Source organism: Brassica rapa, chromosome A04 (assembly GCF_000309985.2).
Source record: "Brassica rapa cultivar Chiifu-401-42 chromosome A04, CAAS_Brap_v3.01, whole genome shotgun sequence".
NCBI classification, from domain to species: Eukaryota; Viridiplantae; Streptophyta; class Magnoliopsida; order Brassicales; family Brassicaceae; genus Brassica; species Brassica rapa.
In genome coordinates this window covers 13,374,294-13,393,886 of record NC_024798.2, presented here as the reverse complement: position 1 = coordinate 13,393,886, position 19,593 = coordinate 13,374,294, and the positions used below count along the sequence as shown (strand labels likewise).

Here is a 19,593-nt window from a genome sequence, read left to right as displayed (position 1 = left end):
TTTTAACTTTTTTCGATGAAAGTAGCATTGGGCCTTATGGGCTTAATATTCTCTTCATTGTGGACCCAGTTAATTGAATCAGTTCAGAATTAAACAATGTAGGATAATAACACCGGATTTAGATTATGGGTTCAGTTTATTTAGATATGTTCAGTTCTAAGTCCGTTTGGTGTCTCTGAGGAAATTCTGATTGATCTGAACATGACTTATCCGGATTTCTCCTTCAAAGAATGTAGCCTACATAGATGCCCTTATGTTGTAGATCCACATTAAACATCTTGAAACAATTTAAAGTTGGAAGGAAGATAGTATTTAGCTCAAGTGAGAACTAACTAACTAACTATTGTTGCTTTCTTCTTCTTGAAGCAATCTCCAACGCCCAAGCTTTGCCTATATCTGTCTGGAACTTCCCTGTATCAAAACATCAACAAGTTTAGAGCCTCCAACCATATATATACTCTTTCTTGATTATGTTTATGGACAACAGAACGTACCTGCGGTTGATTCGAAAAACTCTTCTAGATCTTTACCTTGCTCTGCACAAAACAAGCAGAGAAAAATAGAGTTTTAGTTTCTGCATATTTGTCAAATCAGGACTCATCAAAAGTGTTTTTTGTTCTTGAGGTAATTACCCTGTTCATATTCCAAAGCTTGTAGTATCAACTCAAGCTTATCAAAATCTTTAACAACTTTGGCTTCTGGTGATGCGTTTGCTTCATATTCTCTCCACAGCTCAGCGATTTCTTCAGCTGCAATTATATCATAATATACATTCTTAGAAGTTGGAAGTTAAAAATATAAATGTAGTTTCAGGATGAGAGAAGAGAACCAACCCCTTTCTCCTCCACCCAAGAGCTTGCACATGTGTTCGAGTGCTTCGCTTTCTCTTCTATTTTTCTCTTCTTTTGGGATACCACAAGAAGGTGTAATGTCTCCTACAATGGCTGCTCAAAAACAATGATCGAATTTGATATCTTTTGATGGAAAATAGACGATTATATCTATTAAGTGAAAGAACAAACCTTCTGCAATGTCATGGACAATTGCCATTTTAATGCATCTGAAAGAAAGACAGCATGGAAAGCTCAAATGAATAGATTTTTTTATTCCAGAAACTGAAACTTGAAGATAGAGAAGAAGCAACAAAGAAAGCTTACGTGTCTGTGTTTACACCGGGGATATCTGAAGAGATAAGCGCCATAAGACCCATCCGATACATGTGGTCAGCTATTGATTCTGGATTTTTAACATCTCTTTTACCCCATCCAGCTCTTGGAGTTGTCTATTTAAAAAAAAAAAACATACTTCAAGTCAATACCATAAGATCATACAATCCTATCGATAAAGCCGGAAACCAAAACCCACTCATGAACAAAAAACCTTCATATCTATAAGAACTTGAGTAACCAAAGAACATCAAAGCAACTACATAGCTTGAGATCATTTCATTTCCCAAACAAATTGTAAGATTCCAATACAATCCATCAACAAGAAACATCAAAAATATGCAGCTAAGAGCTAAATCCACACAGATTCATCATACATTAGAAAAAAATCCACAAAAACATGAACAAGTCGTGATCTTATCAACAATCCATGAACAAGAACATCAACAGTCATCAAACTATATACATAGATTCATGAAACTAAGCAGTCATGCGTATACAAACTCACAGATCCATCTTACATTAGTACCAAATATCCCACGTAAGCATGCATGATCATATAATCTCCACATTGATGATTGAAATCATTCCGTGAATGAGATTAAATGGTTGAAATCACTGAGACCACAACAATAGGCGGATCATTCGAAGGCTGAGGTTGCATTACCTTGAGGCGAGAGCACAGGGAGAGGAAATCGATGGCGGAGGAAGCCGGGGAAGGAGGAGGGACGGAGACGGAACCATCTCCGCCGGTTAACGGTTGAGAGAGTGGGGAATCGTTGGCCATGCAGTGAATCGCTCGATTCGGAGATGAAGCTGCGGCTGCGGCGGCGGAGTAGGAGAGATGGAGGTGGGGAGGAGAGAGAGAGGGGAGGATAGAGAGCGGCTTTGTGCAGCAGAAGAAGACTCGATGATGAATCATCACATTCCTCATTTTTTGATTATCTTCTTCACGTTTTTGGGAATCGCTGTTTGTTTCAATAGTTCTTCTCCTTTAGTCAGTTAATTTGGGCCTTGTAATACGAAGACCCAATAATATATAACTGGGTAAATGTAATAATGACTATTTTTTTTCTGTATACATGTAAAAATGACTGTGTTCAACAAAAAAACATGTAAAAATGACAGTCACAATTTTAATTTTAATATACCAGATTGGTTATTTGATTTAAATTTAGTTCTAACATAAATTAATTTTGATAAAATATATAAAGCAATTCTCATATAATATATAAAACAATTCTCTCAAATAATTGTTTTAAAAATTGTCACAAAAATCATCCTCAATAAATAAAATGACCAAAATAGTTTTTTTTGAAAATTTTAATATTTATTTTTTATTTTTAAAATTTTGAAACTTTATTCTCAAAACTTCACTCTTTAATTCTAAACTCCAAATTTAGAATAGTTAACACTAGGGTATAAATATATTTTTACTCTTTAATAAAATTTCGTTTGGTCATTTTTTCATTGAAGGTTATTTTTGTGACAAATTGTTTTTAAAAAAACTCTTCTATAGAATTTCTCAAATATATATGGTCGATATATATTATTAAAAGTATTTTGTGTGTGTGTTTTTAGTTATTTGATGAGAAGTAGATTTATAATAAAATATTTATTTGCTTTTTAATATTTATTTTATTAATTGGAATAATATTTTAAATATTCTAGAAATATTATTTTTTAAATATCTAAGTTATTTTTAAAATCATGTTTATATTTTTGACACATCAATTTTATATTGACACACACACCCGTATATATAATTTGGTGGATTTCTATGTGGTTTAAAATCATTATAATAAAATTAATAATGTTAAATTATTTAAAAATAAAATAAGTTAAAATATATAAATATTATTAAATCTATATTATTTATAATATTTTTAGTTTATTAAGACTACCATCTATCTTATTAAAACTCAAGTACAAAATTGGAGTGTTTGGAGACTTGAATATGACTTTTAAAAATTTGGAGTATTTGGAAACATGGATTGCAGTCTTTTAAAAAAAAATATTTTTGTTTGAAAACAAGGATAGTAGTATTAAGAAAAAAAGTAATGGGCTTATGTTTTTTTTAAAAATTAAAAGTTATCTAGGCCACTTTTAAAATATACCAAAATGGGTCAATCTAATTCCCTAAAAATTTTTTTTCTAAACTAACCATAAAACAAAATTTAAACTTTATATACATATTTCAAATCAAAATAATAATTCAAATTTGATTTATATCAAAAATTGATTCAAAAATATACATATATTCAAAAATGGATTTTTACTAAACTATTTTTCAATAACCATTATAAAAAAATATTGTCAATATATATAAGAAAAATATAATACAAAGCCCAATTTGAAATACCAACTCAAATTATAGTTTTCATATTTCATATTAAGTTTTAAAAATATAATATATGTAATTATTTATATGATGGTATGTATAAAATACTATTAATTATATGATTACTTATATGATGGTACATATAAAATACGATTAATTATATGATGATAAAATACGATATATAATAATGACTAGGGATGGGCTTTTGGACACCCATACGGGTTTAGTTCTGATCGGTTTGTATTTTGGGTTTTCGGGGTCAAAGATTTCAGCTTATTAGAATGTTTCTAAATTTTGGTTTGAGTTCGATTTGGATCTTTGCGGGTTTGGTTTGGGTTTGGATAACTAATTTAAATTATTTTTAAAGTCTTAAATCATTATATATTTTAAATTTCTCAAAATGTATAAATAAAATAATATATTACGTATAAATTTGAATAACATATGTCATAATACTTAAGCTTAACATATCAATTGGCTTGATTTAAAATTTTGGATACGAAATCAATAATTATTTTAAGTATTTTTGGTGATTTGAGTATACTTTAACTATTTCAGATATTTACTTTTGACTATCTATATATATTTTCAAGTATTTAAACCAATTTAAAAGTATCATTTTTGATGTTTTATATACGTTAAATCTAAAAATAATTAATATATATAAGTATATAAATCTATTTTTAGATAAATTTGGATACCCAAATACTTCGGTTCGGATCAGATTCGGTTCTTTAAATAACAAAATTTTGAATAATTAGAATATTTAATCAATTTATGTTTGGGTTTGGTACTATATCTTTGGATCGGTATCGGTTATGTTCCTCGGATTCATTTTTCCAAATCCTAATAATTACATGAAAAACAAATATCAACATATTTTTCAAAATATACATCCGCGCGCCTGTGCGGATCAAAATCTAGTTTGTAATTAAACGTTTAAAATTAGTTTGCGAACGACACGTAAAATATAGATATCTCATATCTCATGGTTTTAATTCAAGCACATGTTTTACAAATGAGATTGTGGAATTCATTATTGACTTTTTTCTAATATCAGCGATTGATTTCACCGAGTAAAATCCACTACCACACCTCCACTGACCGATGTTAGTGGGACGGTAGCCGCAAATAAATTCCTATAAAATGATTTTAATTCATTCAAACTAACTTCACATGGGTCTATAGTTAATATGCACTAATAATCTGGGGGCTGTTCCATTTAAGCGAACTATTTCATATCAGGCAAATCACATGATCACAATGCGTCCCATTAGTACGTACTATTGCATGAAACGAGCAACTATTACTATACCAATAATATACATCGACTGAATGAAAGTTTAGCGTGATAAAAGTCCGTTCTCACTTAAATTAACAATATAAGAGCCTTTACACTAAATATTCTATATTTTTGAAGACTGAAAACATGAACCTTTATCACGCTAAACTTTGACCAAAAAATGCTGAAAATACGATTATTTGTTTGTTTGTCTAATATTCAAAAAAAAAAAAATTCTTTGTGTGAGTGAACAAGTCAATAATTTAAGAAAATGACCGAAGCAAGTTGGTCTAACATTCGAACTTAGTGGCATCCACTTCAGCGCTCACTCCATCTCAAAGCTTCTATAAATACGCTAACACATTACCCTCTTCTATCCAACAAACCATAAAAGAAACACAAACGATAATTCTTAACTAAATAGAATATTTTAAAATGGCCAGGCTCCATGGTATGGTTCTTCTCAGTTTATTGGTTCTTTCCGGTTTACTTATAATAACCGAGAGTCGGGTTGCAAGAAAGGACTTGGGGATAGGTGTTGGACTGGGTGTTGGGTTGGGAATTGGTCTTGGTGGTGGCTCGGGATCTGGTGCTGGTGCTGGGGCTGGTTCAGGCTCACGGTCTAGTTCATCATCTAGCTCAAGCTCATCTTCGAGTTCAAATTCTGGTAGTTCAGGTGGCTCGGCTGGATCGTCTGCTGGTTCTTTTGCCGGATCCAGGGCTGGATCAGGATCTGGTAACTAAATCCACAAGTTATGTTTTCCAAACAATGAGGGAAACTGAATAAGTAATGTAATGTTTTTATTTTTCCTATAATGATGGTTTGAAGTGTACGCTATAGTAGCTAAAATTGTGTGGATTGGATTAATCATCCATGTTATTTCCTTGCAAAAAAAAGGGTTGTCTTTTTAATTATGAAGAAAACTATTTTAATTCTCCGCGTTTTTCAAATTTATTTTTGAGAGTGAAAGTAACTAGTAAAAACAATCGAGAAAAATACCCATCAACTAAGAGCATCTCCAATGTAAAACTCCATTTTTTCCTCCAAAATAGAGTAAAAGTGAAAATGGAGTAAAATTGCTCCAACCCTACTCTATTTCCCACTCCATAATGGAGTGATGAACAAACAAAAAATAGTTTACTCCATTTATGGAGTAAATTTCATTATGGAGTGAGATATGGAGTTGGGTTGGAGCATTCTTTACTCCATATCCACTTTTACTCTATTTTAGAGGAAAAAATGGAGTTGAGATGGAGATGCCCTTATCCAACTCCAACTCCATATCTCACTCCATAATGAAATTTACTCCATAAATGGAGTAATTTATTTTTTGTTTGTTCATCACTGTATAATGGAGTGGGAAATAGAGTAGGATTAGAGCAATTTTACTCCATTTTCACTTTTACTCCATTTTAGAGAAAATATGGAGTTTTACATTGGAGATGCTCTAAAAGTTTAATATAAATCCCGTAAGTGAATAAACGGTTCACGGTCAAATACACATTTTTATTTGTTTAAATTAATTAGAAAATATGTGAAAGATCAACCAATTAAATCAGTGGCAGCGGTGTTGTCAAATTACGTAATATCATATTTTTCAGCTTTCTAAATCTATGATGATAAAATTAATTATCGTGGTGGCAAACTTTGGAGAAATTCGAACGAATAACAGAGATGTATGCATTCATAGCTAGTATGAAAAGTTATACTGTGATAAATCCGATTGACTTTAAATTTATCAATCAAATGATTTGATTCAAGATCTTCTATGATCTATTGATCCTTAGGCACCACCCCTGGCCAGCTACATCATGTAAGGAACATAACTAGTATCCTAATATATTGACTAATCATTTGACCGATCTAATGACATAAATATGAAATATGACACTATCAAACAAACTCACTGACATGTCACATGTTTCCCTTATTCGTAGTATGCCCATAAGTAGTACTTGCGGATACATTAGTATGACTTTGTACAAAACTTGGAATATATACGGTTAAATCGGGACTGGATATGATTTTCCATCTAAAGGTCCAACTATCCAGTTCTATTGACTAGTCACTAGATGTGAGGAAACTATACAAGCTTAGTCATGGAAGCTGGAGTGTGCTTGGCAATTTAAATACGACATTTTATCTGCCAAATCATATAGGTATATCAATTTCAGCAAATCTGTTGACTTGTACAATTAACTGTGATATACATACTCTTCAAGAATTCCATACAACGTTACGAACTTGGACTATCTCCTAGGCACCAAAAACTTCAGGTGGTGTTCCAATGTCTCTAATTTTGATTTTTTTTTGGCGGCTTCCAAAGAATATTAGAATATAAAATTTTCATGATTTGTTTGGTATATTTGAAAAGTTAGGAATGATTACCCAAGTTGGGTAGAGATTTACAAGAGGTGCTTAACATGGTTTAGTTTCTTGATTTATTTATAACACTAGTTTATTGTTGTTTACATACTTTATGGATTTCGAATCTTTTTACAGGTTACTCGATTATTGTAATGTCACTCATTCAGTCATTCCCAAATATGCTTTGTATTCCCAATACTTGAGTTTAAGGGAACCAGTAGAGTAACAGCTAAACATTTAGATTTGCGAAAATCGATGTTTTTGGAATTTTGTTGTGATATTTTTACAAACGAGTTTATAAAATCCTCAGTCTGAAGGATTTGCTCTGTGTTGGTAATATGGTTTATAGACGTTAACTACTAACAAGTTTTACTAGTGGCCTTCCACTTGACAGTGTAAATATTTTAAATGGTAAACATCCCTGATTATGGCCCCATATATTATAAAACAAAAAAGATTGTTTATACTCCAGTGTTTTGGTCATTATAATTCAGAAACACTGTAGTTCAAAGTAATTATTGCGTCAAAATGGAGATTAGTGATTTAGGGAAAGAAGGAAAAAAGGGAAACGTAAAAAGAATATGAAAAGGAAAGAAGTTGTTTCTGACAAAGTGCATACATGTTTTTGGATCTTGCTTTCTTTTACGTAATTGAGGACATCAGATTATACGTCTTATACTTCTCTATCAGGCAATAACAATACGTTACGGGAAGGTATCATAACCATCAATCCGGCCAAGAGAAACCATGATCCCACAAAAAGCCTAGACGTTAATATATGCGACTTCATCATTGGTTGACATATATAATATTCCTATATATATATTAAACAAACAAGAACTAGGCCGAGCTAGAGAGAGATGTTTGATTTTGATGAAATGGAATCTCAAAATCTCTTTCTCTATCTATCACTCCTCGTTCTCTCTATAACCTTCTTCTTTCAGAATATCAAGCCGAGGCTAGGCCGCTTCTTCCAGCCTTCTTTAGAAACTCGAGCCAAGGCCGCCATTTTATCAAGACAAGAAGTAGCCCAGTTTCTTGATTCTCCCATTGTGAAAGAACAAGAACAAGAAGAAGGTATAAGCCCCAGTTCCACGTTCGATTTTGATCCGTACATGGCAACAAAAGTCGAATTAGTAAACAAAGCCTTAGACGAAGCCATTCCAGTAGGTGAGCCACTCAAGATCCACGAAGCCATGCGTTACGCGGTTCTTGCGGCCGGGAAACGCGTTAGACCAATACTATGCCTTGCTTCTTGCGAGCTAGTAGGAGGCAAAGAAAACGCGGCGATGCCAGCGGCTTGTGCGGTTGAGATGATACACACCATGTCTCTAATCAAAGACGACTTGCCTTGTATGGACAATGACGATCTGCGTCGTGGGAAGCCTACGACGCACAAAGTCTACGGCGAAGGAGTTGCTATTCTCTCCGGAGGAGCTCTCTTGTCTCTTGCCTTCGAGCACATGACGACGGCGGAGGTATCCTCGGAGAAAATGGTTTGGGCGGTCAGGGAACTGGCTAGGTCAATTGGAACTAGAGGGTTAGTCGCGGGACAAGCTAAGGACATAAGTAGTGAAGGTTTGGACTTAGACGAGGTAGGACTAGAGCATTTAGAGTTTATACACGTACACAAAACCGCGGTTCTTTTGGAAACTGCTGCTGTTCTTGGAGCCATTATTGGTGGTGGGTCTAATGAAGAGATTGAGAGAGTAAGAAAGTTTGCAAGGTGCATTGGGTTGTTGTTTCAGGTGGTGGATGATATTTTGGACGAGACCAAGTCGTCGGAAGAATTGGGAAAAACAGCCGGGAAAGATCAGCTCGTGGGAAAGCTGACGTATCCCAAGCTGATGGGTTTGGAGAAGTCTAAAGAATTTGTTAAGAGATTGACGGAAGATGCACGTCAACATCTTCAAGGGTTAGTAAGGAAAAAGTGGCTCCTTTAGTAGCTCTTAGTAATTTTATTGCCAACAGAAACAGATGAAATGTCTTTTAGAACTTCATTATTTTTATTTTTATTTGTGTGTATCGGGTATATGTATACATGCTAAAATAGTGTGTTTAGTTGAAATGTAATCACATTTTAATATCTTAGTTAAGAATTTCTAAAACGCAAATCCATTTGCCTTCTGTGTGTATTTATAAATAATAAAAACTTTTTTCTTTCGTACAAAGAAGCTTTTTTTTTCTATCCATGGTATTATCCTAAAAGTTTTCTAGATCCAAAAACTAATCATCACGAGATCCGCAAAAATTCAAATTTTTTTGCCACTTAAAACATCTGCGAGTGACCGGGTTCGAATCAAGGTGGCGAAACTCACAATTGTGAGTTCTTTACCACCAGAGCTGGAGGCCCCAGTTTTTCCAAAGAAGTCTTTTAGCAATTTTTCAAAATTTGAACCTAATATATCTACTATTGAAAGGAACAGTATTATAATTAGCAAATCAAATAATTATTTTGTCAAATCAAAGAAATGAATTATTATTAACTGTAGATTGAATATTATTTATCACATGGCTTGTTTAACCAAGCTTTTATTTTTACTGTGTTTTATTGCGGCATCTTGGAGATTTCATAACTCTGAATTAATAGAATAAATTAAAAAAATAATTGAATAAATTAAAAACTAAATTAACAAGAGTTTACATTTGTATTATTCCAATATAGATTTATATAATTTTTGGTACATGGATTCAATATATTGATTCAGCCATAAAAATAAAGATAAAATTTTCAATTTTCAACCATAGTATAAATATCTCTATACAAGAAAGAGACTAAATTTGGTGCTTTATATTGCCAACTTCTTCTTTGATGTAGTTCATGATTTCAACAATATGTTTCAACAATAAATATTCGCGGTTTAACAAAACAACAAGTCCAATACACAAAATTAGTTTTTTTTTGTGGGTATTCACCAGTAAGGTCTGTTTAGTCATATCGAATGTAGCATATTTTTCACTTGTAAACATCATTTGGTTATCTTAAGATTTCAATTTTAGTTCTGTCACGTCAAAAATGTATGAAGATGGACTCAAATTTGCCATATCAAGTGGATCCACTTGTAAGTTTCTTGTGCACTTAGTTTTTTTTTTATTATAGGTAGGCTTCTTTTCTCTCTCTCCAAACTCTCTCAAATGTCAAGTCATCTTTTCTTCGGTGGTCGGTCACCCTCCCGCTTTTCCTGATCCTCTTTTTCTGATTACCATCTCCTTCCCTTATTCTCCCTTGCATAACCGCTCCGATATGCCTCATGGATCTTCTCTGGCTCTTCTCTGGCGGACCGTAAAAGGCCCTCATCTCGCCTCTGGTGCAACGGTGAGGAGTTGGTTTTGTCTGCTGAGTTGAAGGGTCTCTCGACAGATGATGATTTGGGTTAGTGATGATGGATTGTGTCAGATATGGTTCGGCTTGGCGATTGTAGTGGAGTGTTGCTGCCTCTTTAGTTTTCGTCGTCCGCCTTCTTCTTGATGACCTATATATGATTATGTCTAGGGTTCGTCAAAGCTTTGTAATTTGTGCACGCCCAACATTTTTGTAATTTGTATAAACTCAGTGCCTCACTATTGTGTTGGATTAGAAAAAGCTCATAACACCAACGGTTTATCGCCTTTGCATCTGGTGGTCCTCAGAGGCTCGGTTGTAGTTCTAGAAGAGTTCCTGGAAAAGGCTCCATTGTCCTTCAGCTCCCTCACACGAACGAAAGAGACAGTCTTTCATCTCGCGGCACGAAACAAAAACGTAGATGGCTTCATTTTCATGGCAGAGAGTCTGGGCATTAACAGCCAAAAACATCTGCAGCAAGTAGATGTTAATGGCAATACTGTCTTACATATCGCTGTTTCCATGTCTTGTGGTGCTCCGGTGAGTAGTTTTCTATGTCGTTGTCAGCTTTATAAACCCAATTTGTTTTTAGTTTTAAAATTTAAATTTAACGCGACTCAAATGAAATAGATCGATTGCTTAAATCTGATTCTTTTATATAAAATTTATAAAATATATTTCAAATTGCATATATGAACTTATACTTTTCCACATAAACATTGTAAAATAATAAATCAATTAAATAGAAATCAAATTTAAATCACATAATTTCATAACTACTGTTAATGTTTACGTAACTGATCCATTGAACAAATCTTAATCGGGTTTTTGGTTCCAAAATACTTTTTGGATTTAGTTAAACCCAAAACCTAAAAAAGATCCAGTGAAATAACGATAAAAAAAACAAATTGAAACGAGAAATTTAATAGTCACAATTCTTGTAGTTTCTAGTTTAATTTTTGACAAATGAAATCAAAAAGTTTGGATAATGAAATTAGAGCACAAAACTCAAAAATATGTATAAACATATCATATATTATAAATCCTAAGAGAAAACACATGAATCCGATCAGGTTATCAAGTGGAACGAGTCTATCCTGATAAGGAAAAACCACCAGATTTTTATGGCCCTACAGTGGATATACTTAAAGCTTTCTGTTGGAAAGTTCGGTGCCCCCAAAAAATAAGACATTTTTTATGGCAACTTCTCTCGGGATGTATATCGGTAATGAAAAATCTCAAGGCAAGAGGGATACAAGGAGATATATGTTGTGCTCGATGCGGAGATCCGGAAGAATCAATTAACCATGTATTTTTTGAATGTCCGCCGGCACGCCAAGTGTGGGCATTATCCAAGATTCCGTCGTCTCCTAATATCTTTCCTATCACTTCATTATTTGCTAATATGGATCATCTTTTTTGGAGAGTTCAGCCAAAGATGGATGACCATCAGTTTGCATGGATTTTATGGTATATTTGGAAAGCTCGAAATAACAAAATTTTTAGTAATCTGGATATTGATCCGAGGGATACTCTTCAATTAGCTGAATTAGAATCATCACTTTGGGCAGAAGCACAGGTGGGAAATGACCCTACGAGGGAGCCTTCGGTACAGACCAGTTCCTCCCTAGCAACACAAGGTCGATGGTGTTTCATAGATGGTTCATGGAAAGATAAGGATTCTTTTTCAGGGCAAGGTTGGTATAGTACTTTACAGGGGTTTGATGGTCTGTTAGGGGCAAGGAATGTAAGGGCATGTCTTTCACCCCTCCATTCGGAGGTAGAGGCTTTGATTTGGGCAATGGAATGTATGAAGAATTTAAGACAGTTACAGGTAACGTTTGCGACGGATTGTTCTCAATTGGTGAAGATGGTTCCGGAACCAGAAGAATGGCCAGCATTCGAAAACTATTTGGAAGATATCAAACTTCTCAAAAGAAGTTTCCTCAACTCAGACATTGTTCATGTTCCTCGGACGGCGAACCTTCGGGCGGATAGCTTAGCACGCAATGCTAGGAAACAATCGTCCTTTGTCGTTCACATGGATGCGGAGTTACCAACTTGGTTTACAGAGTCAACATGAGTCTGTAAATTCTTTGCTGTCAAAAAAAAAAAATAATACCAAAAGATATTAGACTAAGTATCTGAGTTAATTATTTATGTAAGATACTTATTTTAGGTATTTAATGACTTGTGATACCACCACTCAGAGCTTGAATTTAGATAAACCTGCAAGGTTTTCTGTCTTAATATTTTCCTTTTCATGATTCCGCATCTTTGATTTGAAGAACCAAGAAGAGATGAGGCTGGACTTTCTGTCCGATGAGCTGATTTCAGTAACTGTCTATCTCCAGAATCATGGTATCCTTCCTAAAATCTTCATTAACTCTTAAGTTTATTTTCGAGAAATTTAAAAAAACAACCACTTACATTTGAGTACAGATTTTAACATTCACAAATTTTAACAACCAATCGTAAATAGGAACCAACTTTTAGCACTAGATTATTTAAAAACATGTAACTGGAAAGTTTCCTTTGGCTTGGAAATGACTGTCTTAGTGAATGGCAGGTGTGTTGTCGGGAACTGCTATACTTTGCGTAAAGATCATAGATCTGTTCTTAAGATGTTTCAGAGAGCTAATATCGAAATATGCACACACACTTTCTGGTCACGAGTACATTTCTTTTCTATCATGAACTTGGTGTAATAGATAGCCTTAAAACGATAAGATTGGTACTGAAATGTATTAAAAATTTGTGGGATTGTTAAGACCACACTGAAAAAAAAAATAGTATTTGGTAGAATGAATTGTGCACTTTTAAATTTGAGAGTGTTTATTCACCCTTTCAAAATTTGTGAAATAAGAATATATTGTAATGAAAAATCCCTCAAAAATGAAGGGATAAAGAGCTGTTGGGTATGTTATAAGATATCAAAATCAAAACACCTACTACATCTACAGATCCACATAAACAAAAATTAAGAAAACTTGTTTACGACACTGTCTTTTAGAAGCGAAATGATCTAGAATTTGAGTACCATTTACTTCATTACAAGGAATTGTATTTTGATATTTATCCTTAACCGAAGAACTGAACCGAAGGTTGAATTAGATCCTATCAATTATACTAGTGGATCATATATTTCTAAAACCAAAAGTCGAAACCAAACCTAGAACCGAATGGGTACCAAAATATCTATAATATAATTTATATATTTATGAATATTAACTATATTTAGTATTAAAATAATCAAATAATATAAAAATAGTATTTACAAGTCAAAACACCCAAAAATGAATAAATAAAATACTTTTATCCAAAATAATTAAATTATCTGACTTATACAATTTTTTATCTGAAAACCCAATTTTTTGATATTTAATGTGAAAACCCCTGGTATGTTTTACTTTTTTAACCCAAATTAACCGAAAATCAGAACCAAACCAGAACTGAATGGGATCCGATATTACTTTGGATATAAGTTTGCTCGACTTTGATATCCGAACTGAACCAAAAACAAAAATAACTGAACCAAACAGAAACAAACTTTCTATATAATCTAACATATTTTAAACTTCTAGAACCGGAGAACCAAATTGGAACTGAACCGAGAACTGAATGCCAACGGCTAGCTATGGTAATGAACTTTAAGATGGTTTACGTTGATTGTTTGGTAATGTTCGGTAATGAGATGAAAATTAGGAATTTAAGAAAGATGAACAGGAACTTTTCGTGTTTAGATTAGGTTTTTCCTTTTATCAAAACGACATTGATTAGTGATTTAACTTCTGTCAAACAAATTAATGGAAGATTAATTAGAGTGTTAAAAAGGCTTGGTCAACGATTGTTTAAGGTTTTTTCTTATTTGACTAAGAGTTCAGGAATTAAACGGTCTGTTTTCGAGTTCAAAGTTTTTTCTGTTTTTGTTTTTTGAAAGTTTAGGAGTAAAAGGTTATTTACTCTATTATATATTTGACTAAGTAATGAACTGTAATAATCTGGTCAAAAGATTAATAAGAAAGAATATTAATTAAGTGGCTGGGTAAGATGAATAATAACTCTAACGTGGTCATATTTATTTATTTACATGAACAGGTCAAATGTACTCAATCTACAAATAAAAGACATACCTATTTGGCTAAACCCATATCTAGACTTTCTAACTAAAAAGATTGTATAAAACAAGTATAAATTGGCTCTATCATCATCATCGACACACAAGCACTATCAACTAAATTCTTTTGATTTCTAATTTGCTTAATCAAAAGGAATCTAGGATGATGAGAACTGCTTTTTTTATTATGGTTCTTGTTTTTGCAATGACTTTGTCATATCCGAATTCAGCCGACAGATCCGGTGGGCTCAAGAAAGCATGTTGTGTGGAACCGTTATTAATGTTACAGATTTATGTTGGCCAATCCTCTTCCCGAACGAGCCTTATGTTCGTTTTCTGTTAAAGTCTCTTTGCACAAAGTCAAATTTACATTGAAGTTCTTGAGTATTTTATTTTTATGATATTTTAAAAAGTGAAAATAAAAGGTTATCTACTTATTAATTAATATATATTTTTCCTTATAATACCATTTATGTATTACTAGACTTTAATCCGTATCATGCTCGTAAACTTTTAGTTCAAATACAAAAATTAAATTAAATAATATGTTACAAATATCATTTTTTAATTTTACTAAATTTGTAGAGAAAAACTAAGTTTTCGAGACGTCAAATTTATCTAGAGAGTCTGACTTCTAAAGGTAATTCCCGATACAAATGTTGGAATATAATCACGATGACTTGTTGGAAGACGCCATCTGGATCTCGCTGAACAATATTGAATAAAATAATAAATATAGATTAAAAAATAATAGATATATCAAAGATAAATTAGAAAACATAGGATTTTAACCCTACAACTTTTTTATATAATCATAAATAAAAAGATGATGAAAATATTATCCTCTACCAAATGTGTAAAAAATATCCTATGAAATAGCTAAAGAATCTCAATCATTTAAGAAGTTTAAGGGACCAAATCAAATTTATTTTGATTATTCTATTACTGTTAGAATTAAGCGTAACTACATTTACCTGAAATCGAAGAACCAAACCATACCAAAAGAAAAGAACTAAACCAAAACAAATCAGTTTTTTAAAATATTCGTACTGAACTTAGATCTCTAAAACCAAAAATTCAGAAGTGGTGAAGTTAAAGAGTCTGGTAAAAATAAGATAAATAGAGGAGAATACTCTAACGGCATGTCCGTTGGCTGGATTTTTATGAGTATCTCATGAACTAACATAAAGAAATGATATAAAAGTTAAGGGCAAAAGAGGAGAGATGGAAGAATTGATTATTCATCAAGCTTCTAATAGTCTAATTATTTAAAATTAACTAGTGCATAACTCACATATCTATTCGGGTGTTTTTTTATTTTTGTATAAATAAATACTTGGTTTGTATAAATGGCGGTAGATATTTTAACATTTATCCTTAATAAATAATTTTAAATATAATATTTGTAAACAAGATAAGTTTATAATATATATTAGTATTTTTATTTTTTTGACCCGTCAACTGTATAAAATACATTTCTTATCATATATTCATCGTATTGGATTAATATGAAAATGTATGTAAAATAATATATTAACAGATTAATTTATATTTTATTTATAAATTATATAAATTGACTATTTATATTTTACAGTTTAAATGAATAAAACTTTATATATCTTAAAATAAACTAGGTGAACCAAATAATTTAGTAGATTTGAGAGAATAACCCAAAAACGCCTTATTACAGTTATATATATTTTCACAAATTATATGATAACTTTAATATTTATATGTATTTATATAAAAAAATATTCATTAAAAAAAACAATTATTGAAAATGAGATACATAATTTACGAAGTAATTGTATTGTGATGTAAAGACAGTTAATAAAACATAGAGAATTTGTATTCCCTACACTCAACATATACCCTATTTGCACTCTATACCCTATTTCCCCCCAATTTTTTTCCCCCCATCATCACCATTTTTCCACAACTCTATGGTATCTCACTTCTTTTTGGATATTGAGCTAATTTACTCTAAAACATATGAAAAGAGAGTTCATAAATATGTAGAATTATTATGGTGAAGATAATAAATGAAGTTGTTAGAATTAGTTCAAAAAGGAATGGAGAAGTTGTAGTAAAACACTTAAAATAGGGAAGTTCTGTTTTGTACTTCTATTTTAATAATATTGATAAAATATCCATATATATAGTAGAAATATGTTGTTTTTATATGAGCCACCTCAGCAACTCCTTCACCGGGTGAGACACATCAGATTTTTAAAGAAAAATCACTCTATAGATTTGTCTAAGGTGGGTATTTGGGAAAACCTATCGTGTCTTGGTTTGGGTTCACTAAGATTTTGGTTTGGGTTTAATCGGATTTTTGGGTTTATGAATTTCAGTCCTATTCAGGTATTATAAAAGTTTGATGCGAGTTTGGTTCGGGATTAGTAACATTTTAAAAAAACTGTTACATCTAATATAATTTTGGGTTGTCTTAGGATTCAGAATTCACGTAACTGATCCATTGAACAAATCTTAATCGGGTTTTTGGTTCCAAAATACTTTTTGGACTTATTTAAACCCAAAACCTAAAAAAGATCCAGTGAAATAACGATCAAAAAAAAAATTGAAACGAGAAATTTAATAGTCACAATTCTTGTAGTTTCTAGTTTAATTTTTGACAAATGAAATCAAAGAGTTTGGATAATGAAATTAGAGAACAAAACTCAAAAATATGTATAGACATATCATATCTTATAAATCCTAAGTGAAAACACATGAATCCGATAAACTCGACTATATAGAAGAAAAATAATACCAAAAGATATTAGACTAAGTATCTGAGTTAATTATTTATGTAAGATACTTATTTTAGCTATTTAATGACTTGTGATACCACCACTCAGAGCTTGAATTTAGATAAACCTGCAAGGTTTTCTGTCTTAATATTTTCTTTTTTACTGATTTCGTGTCTCTGATTTGAAGAACCAAGAAGAGATGAGGCTGGACTTTCTGTCCGATGAGCTGATTTCAGTAACTGTCTATCACCAGATTCATGGTATCCTTCCTAGAATCTTCATTAACTCTTAAGTTTAGTTTCGAGAAATTTAAAAAACAACCACTTACATTTGAGTACAGATTTTAACACTCACAAATTTTAACAACCAACCGTAAATAGGAACCAACTTTTAGCACTAGATTATTTAAAAACATGTAACTGGAAAGTTTCCTTTGGCTTGGAAATGACTGTCTTAGTGAATGGCAGGTGTGCTATTGGGAACTGCTATACTTTGCGTAAAGATCATAGATCTGTTCTTAAGATGCTTCAGAGAGCTAATATCGAAATATGCACACACACTTTCTGGTCACGAGTACATTTCTTTTCTATCATGAACTTGGTGTAATAGATAGCCTTTAAACGATAAGATTGGTACTGAAATGTATTATAAATTTGTGGGATTGTTAAGACCACACTGGAAAAAAAATAGTATTTGGTAGAATGAATTGTGCACTTTTAAATTTGAGAGTGTTTATTCACCCTTTCAAAATTTGTGAAATAAGAATATATTGTAATGAAAAATCCCTCAAAAATGAAGGGATAAAGAGCTGTTGGGTATGTTATAAGATATCAAAATCAAAACACCTACTACATCTACAGATCCACATAAACAAAAAATTAAGAAAACTTGTTCACGACACTGTCTTTTAGAAAGGAAATGATCTAGAATTTCAGTACCATTTACTTCACTACAAGGAATTGTATTTTGATATTTATCCTTAACCGAAGAACTGAACCGAAGGTTGAATTAGATCCTATCAATTATACTAGTAGATCATATATTTCTAAAACCAAAAGTCGAAACCAAACCTAGAACCGAATGGGTACCCAAATTTCTAGAATATAATTTATATATTTATAAATATTAACTATATTTAGTATTAAAATAATCAAATAATATAAAAATATTATTTACAAGTCGAAATACCCAAAAATGAATTAATAGAATACTTTTTATCCAAAATACTTAAATTATCTGACTTATACAATATTTTTTATCTGAAAACCCAATTTTTTGATATTTAATGTGAAAACCCCTGATATGTTTTACTTTTTAACCCAAATTAACCAAAAATCAGAACCAAACCAGAACTAAATAAGATCCGATATTAATTTGGATATAAGTCTGCTCAACTTTGATATCCGAACTGAACCAAAAACAAAAATAACTGAACCAAACTAAGAGTTCAGGAATTAAATGGTCTGTTTTCGAGTTCAAAGTTTTTTTCTGAATTTTTTTTTTGAAAGTTTAGGAAAAAAAGGTCATTTACTATATTATATATTTTACTAAGTAATGAACTGTAATAATCTGGTCAAAAGATTAATAAAAAGAATATTAATTAAGTGGCTGGGTAAGATGAATAATAACTCTAACGTGGTCATATTTATTTATATACATGAACAGGTCATATGTACTCAATCTACAAATAAAAGACATACCTATTTGGCTAAACCCATATCTAGACTTTCTAACTAAAAAGATTGTATAAAACAAGTATAAATTGGCTCTATCATCATCATCGACACACAAGTATTATCAACTAAATTCTTTTGATTTCTAATTTCTTAATCAAAAGGAATCTAAGATGATGAGAACTGCTTTTTTTATTATGGTTCTTGTTTTCGCAATGACTTTGTCATATCCGAATGCTCAGCCGACAGATCCTGAAGGGTGTAAAAACGCATTTAGGAACACTACAGAAGGATGCCGCCAATATCTACGCGATATTTTTCATTTTCATTTCAGTTTCGGTGGGCTCAAGAAAGCATGTTGTGGAACCGTTATTAATGTTACAGATTTATGTTGGCCAATCCTCTTCCCGAGCGAGCCTTACGTTCGTTTTCTGTTAAAGTCTCTTTGCACAAAGCCAAATTTACATTGAAGTTTTTGAGTATTTTATTTTTATGATATTTGAAAAAGTGAAAATAAAAGGTTATCTACTTATTAATTAATACATATTTTTCCTTATAATACCATTTATGT

The 19,593-nt window shown here is 31.9% G+C and overlaps 2 protein-coding genes and 2 pseudogenes across 3 annotated transcripts; 3 read left to right on the top strand and 1 right to left on the bottom strand.

Moving 5' to 3' along the window:
• Positions 1 to 176: 176 nt before the first annotated feature.
• LOC103864500 (HD domain-containing protein 2-like) lies at positions 177 to 3,040 on the bottom strand. Of its 2 annotated transcripts, XM_033289583.1 has the most exons (8): positions 1,945 to 3,040; positions 1,834 to 1,911; positions 1,158 to 1,282; positions 1,023 to 1,060; positions 834 to 944; positions 633 to 749; positions 495 to 536; positions 177 to 411 (listed from the first exon to the last, which is right to left on the bottom strand). In XM_033289583.1, exons 1-8 carry the CDS (start codon positions 2,098 to 2,100, stop codon positions 341 to 343), a joined length of 738 nt encoding a protein of 245 aa, XP_033145474.1. In that variant the 5' UTR covers positions 2,101 to 3,040; the 3' UTR covers positions 177 to 340. The 2 variants fall into 2 exon arrangements, with proteins under 2 accessions (XP_033145474.1, XP_009140501.1); XM_009142253.3 differs by having other exon boundaries at positions 1,834 to 2,357.
• A 2,113-nt stretch (positions 3,041 to 5,153) lies between these two features.
• On the top strand, positions 5,154 to 5,724 carry LOC103864499 (lysozyme D-like). Its single transcript, XM_009142251.2, has one exon. The coding sequence runs from the start codon at positions 5,225 to 5,227 to the stop codon at positions 5,531 to 5,533; it is 309 nt and encodes a 102-aa protein (XP_009140499.1). The 5' UTR covers positions 5,154 to 5,224; the 3' UTR covers positions 5,534 to 5,724.
• Positions 5,725 to 5,939: 215 nt separating this feature from the next.
• LOC103864498 lies at positions 5,940 to 13,759 on the top strand (annotated as a pseudogene).
• A 958-nt stretch (positions 13,760 to 14,717) lies between these two features.
• Positions 14,718 to 16,434, top strand: LOC117133355 (annotated as a pseudogene).
• The last annotated feature ends 3,159 nt before the right edge of the window (positions 16,435 to 19,593 follow it).